Source organism: Nyctereutes procyonoides, unplaced genomic scaffold (genome assembly GCF_905146905.1).
Source record: "Nyctereutes procyonoides isolate TBG_1078 unplaced genomic scaffold, NYPRO_anot_genome, whole genome shotgun sequence".
Taxonomy (NCBI): Eukaryota; Metazoa; Chordata; class Mammalia; order Carnivora; family Canidae; genus Nyctereutes; species Nyctereutes procyonoides.
The window spans coordinates 42,438,309-42,452,499 of NW_026575044.1; the positions used below are offsets into that span (position 1 = coordinate 42,438,309).

General features: G+C 40.4%; 1 protein-coding gene across 3 annotated transcripts in view; it reads left to right on the forward strand.

Moving 5' to 3' along the window:
- SMCHD1 (structural maintenance of chromosomes flexible hinge domain containing 1) overlaps positions 1–14,191 on the forward strand; it is a 143,696-nt gene that overhangs the window by 23,772 nt on the left and 105,733 nt on the right. For all 3 annotated transcript variants that reach the window (XM_055324007.1, XM_055324008.1, XM_055324006.1), the window contains exons 6-7: positions 11,680–11,794; positions 11,922–12,041. In XM_055324007.1, the coding sequence (XP_055179982.1) occupies positions 11,680–11,794; positions 11,922–12,041 (235 nt within the window). The remainder of the gene's footprint in view (positions 1–11,679; positions 11,795–11,921; positions 12,042–14,191) is intronic.

A 14,191-nucleotide genomic window follows, 5' to 3' on the forward strand; every position in this document is an offset into this window, starting at 1 on the left:
ACTGATATTTTCACTCATTTTCTCTCCTTTCCCTTTATTCCCTTTCACTAATTTTTATATTCCCCAAATGAATGAGACCATATAATGTTTGTCCTTTTCCAGTTGACTTATTTCACTCAGCATAATACCATCCAGGTCCATCCACATCGAAGCAAATGATGGGTATTTGTCGTTTCTAATGACTAATATTCCATTGTATATGTAGACCACATCTTCTTTTTTTTTTATTTATAAATTAATTTTTATTGGTGTTCAATTTACCAACATACAGAATAACACCCAGTGCTCATCCCGTCAAGTGTACCCCTCAGTGCCCGTCACCCATTCACCCCCACCCCCCGCCCTCCTCCCCCTCCACCACCCCTAGTTCATTTCCCAGAGTTAGAAGTCTTTATGTTCTGTCTCCCTTTCTGATATTTCTCACACATTTCTTCTCCCTTCCCTTATATTCCCTTTCACTATTATTCATATTCCCCAAATGAATGAGAACATACACTATCCTTCTCCGGTTACTGTGGCCAAGTTCAAAAAGGGTGTTGCCTGAGTTCTCCTCTGGGATTTTGATGGAATCTTGTCTCACATTTAGATCTTTCATCTATTTTGAGTTTATCTTTGTGTATGGTGCAAGAGAGTGGTCCAGTTTCATTCTTCTGCATGTGGATGTCCAATTTTCCCAGCACCATTTATTGAAGAGAGTGTCTTTCTTCCAGTGGATCGTCTTTCCTCCTTTATCGTATATTAGTTGACCATAAAGTTCAGGGTCCACTTCTGGGTTCTCTGTTCTGTTCCATTGATCTATATGTCTGTTTTTGTGCCAGTACCACACTGTCTTGATGAACACAGCTTTGTAGTACAACCTGAAATCTGGCATTGTGATGCCCCCAGATATGGTTTTCTTTTTTAAAATTCCCCTGGCTGTTTGGGGTCTTTTCTGATTCCACACAAATCTTAAAATAATTTGTTCTAAGTCTCTGAAGAAAGTCCATGGTATTTTGATAGGGATTGCATTATACGTGTAAATTGCCCTGGGTAACATTGACATTTTCACAATATTAATTCTGCCAATCCATGAGCATGGAATATTTTTCCATCTCTTTGTGTCTTCCTCAATTTCTTTCAGAAGTGTTCTATAGTTTTTAGGGTATATTTTGAGAACCATTTGAATGGTAAATGGTTCTCCAACCTTTTATTTTCAGGTTGTAGGTGTCCTTCTGTCTAAAATGAGTCTCTTGTAGACAGCAAATAGATGGGTCCTGCTTTTTTATCCAGTCTGAAACCCTGCGCCTTTTGATGGGGTCATTAAGCCCATTCACGTTCAGAGTTACTATTGACAGATAAGAGTTTAGTGTCATCATGATATCTATTTAGTCCTTGTTTTTGTGGATTGTTCCACTGAACTTCTTCTTAAAGGGGAGTTTTAAGAGTCCCCCTTAAAATTTCTTGCAGAGCTGGTTTGGAGGTCACATATTCTTTCAGTTCCTGCCTATCTTGGAAGCTCTTTATCTCTCCTTCCATTTTGAATGAGAGCCTTGCTGGATAAAGTATTCTTGGTTGCATGTTCTTCTCATTTAGGACCCTGAATATATCCTGCCAGCCCTTTCTGGCCTGCCACGTCTCTGTGGAGAGGTCTGCTGTTACCCTAATATTCCTCCCCATGAAAGTCAGGGACTTCTTGTCTCTTGCTGCTTTAAGGATCTTCTCTTTATCTTTGGAATTTGCAAGCTTCACTATTAAATGTCGAGGTGTTGAACGGTTTTTATTGATTTTAGGGGGGGATCTCTCTATTTCCTGGATCTGAATGCCTGTTTCCCTTCCCAGATTGGGAAAGTTTTCAGCTAGGACTTGTTCAAATACATATTCTGGCCCTCTGGCCCTTTCGGCGCCCTCGGGAACCCCAATTAAACGTAGGTTTTTCTTCCTTAGACTGTCATTTATTTGCCTTAATCTGTCTTCATGGTCCCTTAATTGATTGTCTCTTTTTTCCTCAGTTTCCCTCTTTGCCATTAACTTGTCTTCTATGTCACTCACTCGTTCTTCCACCTCGTTAACCCTCGTCGTTAGGACTTCTAGTTTGGATTGCATCTCATTCAATTGATTTTTAATTTCTGCCTGATTGGATCTAAATTCTGCAGTCATGAAGTCTCGTGAGTCCTTAATGCTTTTTTCTAGAGCCACCAGTAGCTGTAGAATAGTGCTTCTGAATTGGCTTTCTGACATTGAAGTGTAATCCAGATTTTGTAACTCTGTGGGAGAGAGGACTGTTTCTGATTCTTTCTTTTGAGGTGAGGTTTTCCTTCTAGTCATTTTGCTCAGTGCAGAGTGGCCAAAAACAAGTTGTATTGGAACACGGGGGAGTATCACTGGTCCATCCAGCTGGTCTTCTGGGGGAGGGGCCTGCTGTGCTGATTTTCAGGTGTTAGCACTTGGGGGAGCTGCTCTGCCCCTGCCTGCTGCAGGGCTCAGCGGGGGTTGTTTACCCCGTGGGGCCCCAGGAGGAACAGCAGCAGTTGCTATGGCAACTCTGGAAGCCTGGATTTAGCCTCCGCAGGAGCTACGGGGCTTGGGCTCTCGGTTCTCTGTCCGCAGGGCCTGGAGGCTCCGGGGCGGGGCCGCTGATCTGCTCAGCTCGGGGCAGGAGCGTCCTTGCTGTCCTGGGCCCTCCCGGCCTCTGCCTGTCCCGGGGGAGGCCGGATCCTGGGCTGTGTCCCGGCGCCCTGTGCTCCGGGGCCTGCGCTGTTGGATTCGCGCTCCCGCCCCGCAGCCCCCTCCGCGGAGCCGCCGCCCGAGCCGCTCCAAGCTGCTCCGGTGGGTCCCGCCGTGCGTGCTGCAGCCCTTAGGGAGCTCGGAGCACTCTCCTGCGCTCGCAGGTGCCTGTTAGTGTCCCCGGGAGCCCGAGGACATCCCCGCCCTCCTGGGTCCTGCTCCAACTCCCTGCGGGCCCCTTTCCGCCCGCCCGGGAAGGTTGGTGCAGCTCCTGCTCCTCCGGGACGGGGCTCTCCTGTCCTGGGGACACTCGCCCCGGCCTCAGCCCGGCTCCTCGCGGGGCCCCTCCCCCTCGGAGGCCTTTTGTGTCTTTATTTCTTTTTCCCCGTCTTCCTACCTTGATAGAAGCGCGGACTCTTCTCACTGTAGCATTCCAGCTGGTCTCTCTTTACATCTCAGGCCGAATTCGTAAATTTTCAGGATTGTTTGAAGGTTATCTAGGTAATTTGGTGGGGACAGGCGATTTGGGGACCCTGCTCTTCCGCCATCTTGCCCCTCCCCCCTAGACCACATCTTTATCCATTCCTCTTTTGATGGACACTGAGGCTCCTTCCACAGTTTGGCTATTGTGGACATTGCTGCTCTAAACATCGGGGTGCTGGTGTCCCGGCATTTCACTGCATCTGTATGTTTGGGGTAAATCCCCAGCAGTGCAATTACTAGGTTGTAGAGCAGATCTATTTTTAACTCTTTGAGGAACCTCCACACAGTTTTCCAGAGTGGCTGTACCAGTTCACATTCCCACCAACAGTGCAAGAGGATTCCCCTTTCTCCGCATCCTCTCCAACATTTGTTGTTTCCTATCTTGTTAATTTTCCCCATTCTCACTGGTGTGAGGTGGTATCTCATTGTGGTTTTGATTTGTATTTCCCTGATGTCCAGTGATGTGGAGCATTTTATCATATGCTTCTTGGCCATGTCTATGCCTTCCTCTGTGAAATTTCTGTTCATGTCTTCTGCCCATTTCATGATTGGATTGTTTGTTTCTTTGTTGTTGAGTTTAATAAGTTCTTTATAGATCTTGGATACTAGTCCTTTATCTAATGGGTCATTTGCAAATATCTTCTCCCATTCTGTAGGTTGTCTTTTAGTTTTATTGACTGTTTCTTTTGCTGTACAGAAGCTTTTTATCTTGATGAAGTCCCAATTATTCATATTTGCTTTTGTTTCCCTTGCCTTCATGTATGTATCTTGCAAGAAGTGACTGTGGTCTAGTTCAAAAAGGGTGTTGCCTGTGTTTTCCTCTAGGATTTTGATGGAATCTTGTCTTACACTTAGATCTTTCATCCATTTTGAGTTTATCTTTGTGTCTGGTGTAAGAGAATGGTCTAGTTCCATTCTTCTTCATGTGGCTGTCCAATTTTCCCAGCACCATTTATTGAAGAGACTGTCTTTTTTCCAGTGGATAGTCTTTCCTGCTTTGTCAAATATTAGTTGACCATGAAGTTGAGGGTCCACTTCTGGATTGTCTATTCTGTTCCATTGATCTATGTGTCTGTTTTTGTGCCAGTACCACACTGTCTTGATGACCACAGCTTTGTAGTACAACCTGAAATCTGGCATTGTGATGCCCCCAGCTATGGTTTTCTTTTTTAATATTCCCCTTGCTATTCGGGGTCTTTTCTGATTCCACACAAAACTTAAGATGATTTGTTCCAACTCTCTAAAGCAGTCCGTTGTATTTTGATAGGGATTGCATTAAATGTGTAAATTGCCCTGGGTAACCTTGACATTTTCACAATATTAATTCTTCCAATCTATGAGCATGGAATATTTTTCCATCTCTTTGTGTCTTCCTCAATTTCTTTCAGAAGTGTTCTATAGTTTTTAGGGTATAGATCCTTTACCTCTTTGGTTAGGTTTATTCCTAGTTATCTTATGCTTTTGGGTGCAATTGTAAATGGGTGCAATTAATTTACAATTGATTAATCAATCAAGAAATTGATTCCTTAATTTCTCTTTCTTCAGTCTCATTGTTAGTGTATAGAAATGCCACTGATTTCTGGGCATTGATTTTGTATCCTGCCACACTGCTGAATTGCTCTATGAGTTCCAGCAATCTTGTGGTGGAGTTTTTTGGGTTTTCTACGTAGAGTATCATGTCATCAGCGAAGAGGGAGAGTTTGACTTCTTCTTTGCCAATTTGAATGCCTTTTATTTCTTTTTGTTGCCTGATTGCTGAGGCTAGGACTTCCAGTACTATATTGAATAGCAGTGGTGAGAGGGGGCATCCCTGTCTTGCAGTTCCTGATCTTAGGGGAAAGGCTCCCAGTGTTTCCCCATTGAGAATGATATTTGCTGTGGGTTTTTCATAGATGGCTTTTAAGATGTTGAGGAATGTTCCCTCTATCCCTACACTCTGAAGAGTTTTGATCAGGAATGGATGCTGTATTTTGTCAAATGCTTTCTCTGCATCTATTGAGAGGATCATATGGTTCTTGTTTTTTCTCTTGCTGATATGATCAATCACATTGATTGCTTTATGAGTGTTGAACCAGCCTTGCATCCTGGGGATAAATCCTACTTGGTCATGGTGAATAATCTTCTTAATATATTGTTGGATCCTATTGGCTAGTATCTTGTTGAGAATTTTTGCATCTGTGTTCATCAGGGATATTTGGTGGGGTCTTTGTCTGGTTTTGGAATTAAGGTGATGCTGGCCTCATAGAATGAGTTTGGAAGTACTCCATCTCTTTCTATCTTTCCGAACAGCTTTAGTAGAATAGGTATGGTTTCTTCTTTAAACATTTGATAGAATTCCCCAGGGAAACCATCTGGCCCTGGACTTCTGTGTCTTGGGAGGTTTTTGATGACTGCTTCAATTTCCTCCCTGGTTATCGGCCTGTTCAGGTTTTCTATTTCCTCCTGTTCCAGTTTTGGTAGTTTGTGGTTTTCCAGAAATGTGTCCGTTTCTTCTAGATTGCCTAATTTATTAGTGTATAGCTGCTCATAGTAAGTTTTTAAAATCGTTTGTATTTCCTTGGTATTGGTGGTGATCTCTCCTTTCTCATGATTTTATTAATTTGAGTCTTCTCTCTCTTCTTTTTAATAAGGCTGGCTAATGGTTTATCTCTCTTACTAATTCTTTCAAAGAACCAACTCCTGGTTTTGTTGATGTGTTCCACAGTTCTTCTGGTCTCGATTTCCTTGAGTTCTGCTTGAATCTTTATTAATTCTCTTCTTCCGCTGGGTGTAGGATCTATTTGCTGTTTTTTTCTCCAGCTCCTTTAGGTGCAAGGTTAGCTTTTGTATTTGAGTTGTTTCCAGTTTTTGGATGAATGCTTGTATTGTGATGTATTTCCCCCTCAGGGAAATTTGCTGTATCCCAAAGATTTTGAACAGTTGTATCTTCATTTTTATTAGTTTTCATGAATCTTTTTAATTCTTCTCTAATTTCCTGGTTGACTATTTCATCTTTTAGCAGGATGGTCCTCAACCTCCACGTGTTTGAAATCCTTCCAAACTTCTTCTTGTGATTTAGGTCTAAATTCAAAGCATTATGGTCTGTAAATATGCAGGGTACGATCCCAATCTTTTGGTATCGGTTAAGACCTGATTTGTGACCCAGTATGTGGTCTATTCTGGAGAAAGTTCCATGTGCACTTGAGAAGAATGTGTATTCATTTGCGTTTGGACGTAAAGTTCTGTAAATATCTGTGAAATCCATCTGGTCCAGTGTGTCATTTAAAGCTCTTGTTTCTTTGGAGATGTTGTGTTTAGAAGATCTGTCAATTGTAGAAAGCGCTATGTTCAGGTCACCAAGAATAAGTGTATTATTATCTAAGTATGTCTTTGGTTATTAATTGATATACTTGGCAGCTCCCACATTTAGGGCATAAATATTCATGATTGTTAGGTCCTCTTGTTGGATAGATCCTTTAAGTATGATATAGTGTCCCTCTTCATCTCTTACTACTGTCTTTGGGATAAACTTTAATTTATATAAGGATGGCTACCCCTGCTTTCTTTTGAGGACCATTTGAATGGTAAATGGTTCTCCAACCTTTTATTTTCAGGCTGTAGGTGTCCTTACGTCTAAAATGAGTGTCTTGTAGACAGGAAATAGATGGGTCCTGCTTTTTTATCCAGTCTGAAACCCTGTGCCTTTTGATGAGGTCATTAAGCCCATTCACGTTCAGAGTTACTATTGAAAGATATGAATTTAGTGTCATCATGATACCTATTCAGTCCCTGTTTTTGTGGATTGTTTCCTTGGACTTGCTGTTTCTTTTACAGAGTCCTCCTTAATATTTCTTGCAGAGCTGATTCGGTAGTCACATATTCTTTCAGTTTCTGCCTATCTTGGATGCTCTTTATCTCTCCTTCTGTTCTGAATGAGAGCCTTCCTGGATAAAGTATTCTTGGCTGCATGTTCTTCTCATTTAGGACCCTGAATATATCCTGCCAGCCCTTTCTGGCCTGCCAGGTCTTTGTGGAGAGGTCTGCTGTTAACGTAATACTTCTCCCCTTAAAGGTTAGGGATTTCTTGTCTCTTGCTGCTTTAAGGATCTTCTCTTTATCTTTGGAATTTGCAAGTTTCACTATTAAATGTCAGGTGTTGAGCAGTTTTTATTGATTTTAGGGGGAGATCTGTCTATCTCCTGGATCTGAATGCCTGTTTCCCTTCCCAAATTAGGGAAGTTCTCAGCTATGATTTGTTCAAATATGCTTTCTGGTCCTCTGTCTCTTTTGGTGCCCTCTGGAACCCCAATTAAACGTAGATTTTTACTTTGAGGCTGTCATTTATTTCCCTTAAGTTATCCTCGTGATCTTTTCTTTTTTTTTTTTAATTTATTTATGATAGTCAGAGAGAGAGAGAGAGAGAGAGAGAGGGGGGGGGGGGCAGAGACATAGGCAGAGGGAGAAGCAGGCTCCATGCACTGGGAGCCTGACGTGGGATTCGATCCCGGGTCTCCAGGATCGCGCCCTGAGCCAAAGGCAGGCACCAAACCGCTGCGCCACCCAGGGATCCCTCTCGTGATCTTTTCATTGTTTGTCTCTTTTTTCCTTAGCTTCCTTCCTTGCCATCAACTTGTCTTCTATGTCACTCAGTCATTCTTCTACTTCGTTAACCCTCGTTGCTAGGACCTCCAGTTTGGATTACAGCTCATTTAATTGATTTTTAATTTCGCCTGTTTAGATCTAAATTCTGCAGTCCTGAAGTCTCTTGAATCCTTTATGCTTTTTTCTAGATCCACCAGTAGCTTTATAATTGTGCTTCTGAATTGGCTTTCTGACATTTAATTGTAATCCAAATTTTGTAACTCTGTGGGAGAGAGGACTGTTTCTGATTCTTTCTTTTGTGGTGTGTTACTCCTTCTAGTCATTCTGCTCAGTGCAGAGCGGCCAAAAACAAGTTGTACTGGAAAAAGGAGAAAGAGGAAAAAAGGGGGGGGGGTTGACAAACAGAAAACAAAAAATAAGAGGGAGTATCCTCTGATTCTATATACTGTAAATCCCTCGACTTCCCCTGGAACTTTCCAGGGCTGCTTGGTCAATAACTTGCTTTTCCCCTGTCCCTCTAGCTGGTCTTCTGTGGGAGGGGCCTGCTGTGGTGATTCTCAGGTTGTGCACCCAGGGGGAGCTGCCCCATCCCCTGCCAGGTGCATGGCTCAGTGGGAGCTGTTTATCCTGCGATGCCCCTGCTCAGTCCCAGGTACAAGGTGACACCAGGAGAAACAACAACAGTGGCAGCGACCAGCTCTCCGGCTCTGGAGTCAGCTCCTGCAGTAACTACCGCAGCTCCCAGTCCGCAGGGGCCTGGATGCTCCAGGAGTAGTGGGCACTGATCTGTACAGCTCGGGGCAACCCGGCAGCAGGAGGGTCCTTGCTGCCCTATGTCCTCTTGGCCTCCTCCTGTCCGGGGGGAACGCTGAATGTTGGACTGTGTCCCCCGGCACCCTTGGGTCCACGGCCTGCACCGCTGGAATCGTGCTCCCGGGACTATGCAGCCCCCTCCTCATGGAGCCGCTGCCTGAGCCACCCCACCTGAGCTGCTCCCGGGGGCCCCGCCGAGCTTGCACTCTAGCCCTTTAGGGAGCTCGGCCCGTGGTGTGCGGCACGCTTTCCCACGCAGTTCCTCTGTTAGTGCCCCTGGGAGCCTGAGGGCATCCCTACCTCCTGTAATCCTGCCCGAGTTCCCTGGGAGCGCCTTTCCATCCAGGAAGATTGGTGTTTCTGCTTCTTCCGACCTGGGGTTTCCTGCCCTCAGGGCACTCACTGCCCAGCCTTTGCCCGGCTCCTCGCAGAGCCCCTACCCCTGTGATGCTTTTCTATTTATTTTTTTCCTGTCTTCCTACCTTCATAGAAGCGTGAACTCTTCACACTGTAGCATTCCAGCTGTTCTCTCTTTAAATCTCAGGCTGAATTCGTAGGTTTTCAGGATGATATGAAAGTTATCTAGGTAAAAAAAAAAGAAAAAAGTTATCTAGGTAAGTTGGTGGGGACAGGTGACTTGGGGACCCTACACTTCCGCCATCTTGCCCCCCTCTCTACTATTTTCTTTATAAAGTGATTTTGAGTATTTTTTTGTTTGGTGTGTGTGTGTGCGCGCGCACGCGTGTGCTCTAGGGAATACTGTATTCATACAAAACATAAAACATATGTACTAATAAAGCTATTTTACCACTTAAAGTAAATTGAAAGTGAAATATTACCAAATTATTTAGGTTCCTTTACTCTCCCCATTTATAATTTAGTGTTCTTTGTTTTTAAAAAGATTTTATTCATTTAAGAGAGAAAGAGAGCATGACCAGGGAGTGGGGAGGCATTAGAGGGAGAAGCAGACTCCTGGGAGCCTGTTGTGGGACTCCGTCCCAGGACCCTGGGATCCTAAGGCAGATGCTTGACCAACTGAGCCACCCAGGCATCCTATAATTTAATTTTCTTAAGTATTACCTCTATACACATTGAAAACCATATCAAATAGGGATATTTTGATTTTAGCAGTCTAAATTAATTTTAAAAACTCAGGAGGAGAAGAGTGGTCTGTTTAATTTATCCATGTATTTGTTTTATTGCTTTTTCTTCATTTCCTGGTAATAATCTTTTATCAGCATTTTTTTAAGACTTTATTTATTTATTCATGGCAGACACAGAGAGAGGCATTGACACAAGCAGAGGGAGAACCAGGCTCCATGCAGGGAGCCCAATGTGGGACTTAATCCCGGGTCTCCAGGATCACGCCCTGGGCCAAAGGGGGCGCTAAACCACTGGGCCACCGGGGCTGCCCAATCTTTTATCAACATTGATGTTAATATAGTTACTCCAGCTTTCTTTACATGAGTGTTAAGATGCTAACTCTTTTTCCAACTTTTTAACCTATTATTTTATATTAGCATTTACATGTGTCTTAAAATTTCAATTTGTGCCTTTTATTTGGGGTGTTTGGATCAGTTACATAATTTAATTATTGCTGTTTGTTCCTGGCTTTTTTATTTCTACCTTATTTCAAATTGAGTATTTTGCGTGTGATTCTGTTTTATTGCTTTGTTGGCTTACTAGTTGTTACTCTTGTTCTACTGAGAATTTTAGGAATCAAAGTATGTATCTTTAATTTGTCATAGTCTATCTCAAGTACTATTATACCACTTGACATAGAATATTAGTATATCACAACAGCATTATACATGCCATTTTTCCTGTCTTGATCTTCTGTTTTTACACATTTTACATTGATATTTATTAAATATTGAACTGTATTCTGGTTTTCCTTTTTTTTTTTTAAGATTTTATTTATTTATTCATGATAGAGAGAAAGAGGCAGAGACGCAGGCAGAGGGAGAAACAGGCTCCATGCCAGGAACCTGACACGGGACTCGATCCCGGGACTCCAGGATCGCGCCCTGGGCCAAAGGCAGGCACCAAACTGCTGAGCCACCCAGGGATCCCTCTGGTTTTCCTTTAAACAAGATTCCTTTCCTCTAGTTAATTGATATGTCATTACCTTATATATTTACCTTTTTTTTTTTTTTTGGTGAGAGTATTTTTAAGTTTTACTTGCTTAGCAGATACCCATTATACACTAATATTAGTAACTAGATCCTCAGACTTTACTCATCTCATACCTGAGAGTTTTTGTTCTTTTATAACCTCTCCCTATTTCCTGTACTCCCCAGTTTCTGTCAACCAATATTTGTAGCTTTTTCCATTTTCTCTCTCTTTCTTCTAGAACTACACTTTTGTGAGGTATTTTCCTTTTGTCCGTCATATCTTTTATACCCATTTTGATATTTTCTGTCCCTTTTCTTTTTTTTTTTTTATTTCTTATGGGTAAGTTCTTTGAATATATGTCTTTGTATTCCCTAATTCTTGTTAGCTATGCCACGTCTGGTCTTCTGCTTTTACATTGAGTGTATTAGGGGTTCTGGCCTCACCCCTAATTGTTTATATCTGATACTGGGAAATGATGTCCCTGGAGAGCTAGCCTGTATTTTGGGAGACTAGGGATGCCTAATCTCCAGAGTATTATTAATGGTGCCAACAAGAGGTTCTTTTGTCATAATACATGGAAATAAGATTATCTTTGCTATAATTCCTATATTCAGAGAATATTTTTATAAGTTTTGAAGCAGTAAACAATTTTGAAGGGCAGCAGGATATATATTCTTTAGACAGTAGATATTTATTTGGTCTTGTTTGCTGAAAGAGTTTATGATTTAGTAGGATGGGCCCTAGAATGTGGATTTCTTGAGTTTTTTGCTGATGCTGATAACACAGCTGGTCTGGGGAATACATTTTGAGAACCACTGGATTAGATTATCTTGACATAGGGCTGTGATTCTTTTACCTTGATTAGGGGTGTTGTTTAGTGTGGGAATCATTTTATTAGCTCTTAATAAAAGTTCTGTAACAATTTCCTTTGGTGCCTAAGTTAAGTAGCTTTTTTAAATTCACTGCATTAATGTTTTATTTTAGTGATCATTCAGGATATGTTCGTCCAGTACCAGTGCCACGCAGTTTAAATAGTGATATTTCCTATTTTGGTGTTGGGGGCAAACAAGCTGTTTTCTTTGTTGGACAATCAGCCAGAGTAAGTAAAAAGATTTCTTATAAATGAAAGTTGATTAAAAATATTTTGAGGTTGATTCTGTTTAAATGTGTTAACCAGTTTAACTTTTAGTTAGGAATTTTTTAAAGTATTTTTAAATATTTAACAGATGATAAGCAAACCTGCAGATTCCCAAGATGTTCATGAACTTGTACTTTCTAAAGAAGATTTTGAGAAGAAGGAGAAAAATAAAGAGGCAATATATAGTGGCTATATCAGAAACAGAAAGGTATGATACATTTTTAACTTATTATAAAGTTGTTAGGTTGGACATAGAGAAGTTTTTTTTTTTCAATTTCTATCTGAGATACCTAAACTATTGCTTTAAAAACTCAAAGTATGGCATTTTCAAATTACGTTAATTTTCATTCTTTTTCCTTTAGTCATGTGAATAGCAAAAGTGACTATTTACATGCTTTTTCAGGCTGAAAGTCTTCAGACAGCAACTTATTTCATAATTCTAGCTTCCTGGAAATTGCTCATAAGATTGTAAACTTTTTTCCTTCACTGAGATTGAATTTTAAAATCTTTTTTGGTCTAACAATTTCAAGTTAGAATAGTAAGTGTTTATAGGATAATGGGCTTTTAGGAAATCAGAGCTCCAGAGAAATAAAGGAATAATTTCTGTTAGAAATTTGCATTCAGATTCTAATTACAATGAGCAGAATGTTAACAAATTTGTGTCGTGGTGGTGAGTATATTATATTTATTATTTTATTCAACTTTTCTCACTTGAAACATTTTAGAATTTTTTTTAAATCTTTAAAAAAAAAATATTTTTAAATAGGCTCAATGCCCATTGTGTGGGACTTGAATTGATGACACTGAGATTAAGAGTCATATGCTGGGGAACCCTGGGTGGCGCAGCGGTTTGGCGCCTGCCTTTGGCCCAGGGCGCGATCCTGGAGACCCGGGATCGAATCCCACATCGGGCTTCCGGTGCATGGAGCCTGCTTCTCCCTCTGCCTGTGTCTCTGCCTCTCTCTCTCTCTGTGACTATCATAAATAAATAAAAAAAAAAAAATTAAAAAAAAATTAAGAGTCATGTGCTGTACTGACTGAGCCAGCCAAGAGCCCCTAAAATCTTTATTTATTTTAAAGTAATTTTTAATTTTGTAAATTCTTTTCTGGTTCTAAAACAAATTATAAAAATGTACGGGAAACTTAAGTAAATGTATAGGAAACTTAAATAAAAATTATCTCATTCTGGGAAGATGTATCTAGTTAACTAGTAGAATTTCTAGTCTAACTTTTCTATTATTTGTTTACAGGGGTTTTTTTGTATGCTTTTTAATTCCAATGTTAACATACAGTGTTACATGTTTCAGGTGTACAATATAGGGATTCAGCAATTCCATATATTACTCAGTGTTCAAAGATAAGCATACACTTAACCTGAAACTGACATAATATGTGTTAACTACATTGGAATTAAAACCTCCTTATTGGCATCTTGAGTTGCGGGGGGGGGGGGGGGAGGAGGATCTACTCTTAATCTCCTTCATATACGTACTTTTTAAAAATATGTATTTACATTTTTGAGTCCACATTTTCTAACATTTTGAATATTTCTTCATTTTATAAAATATTTTCATGTACAGACACTTAATAGCTTCATAGTACTTTGTATTGTAATTTATTCTGTTGAGCATTTAACTTATTTAAAGGATTTTGTTATAATTATGAAGGCACTGCTATGAATGTCTTTGCATAGCATTTTGCACAAATTATTTTTTTCTTTATACAGATTATAGAATTTTAATAGTGTGACAATGAATTTGAACTTTTTAAATGTTCATTGAGGTGTAGATTACAAATTGCTTTTGAAAAGGTTAAACCCAAATTAAATATATTTCCCAAAACAGTATATGGAAGTGCCTATCTGTTAATTTCCTTATTTTTAAAGAGTGGAGTGGAGGGGAAGGCAGCAAATGCCAGCAATTAGGTGAAAATAATACCTTTTCTTTATAATTGGGTGAATTTTTTCGTGATTACAAGCCACTTTTATTTTCTAGATAACTTAACATTCTCCTCTGTACAGGAGAGTTCTTCATTTAGCTCATCCCACTTTTTCTTTTTTTTAAATGTGTTGCATTTATTACACAATTTACTTATATTTACATACTATTCCATCTTTTTCATTTTATGGTACCATCACAAAGCTCTATAAAGTATATTTGTGGAAATATTTGTCATGTTAAAACTGGTGAAAAATATGAATTGAGAATTTAAGTCATTTTAAGAACTTTATGATAAAATTTGGATAGAACTAATTAATGCCTCTCTTGGGTCATCATTTCTGCCATATTTTTCCCGTGATTTGTGGTTAGTCTTTTTTTTAAAAAATATTTTATTTATTTATTCATGAGAGACACAGAG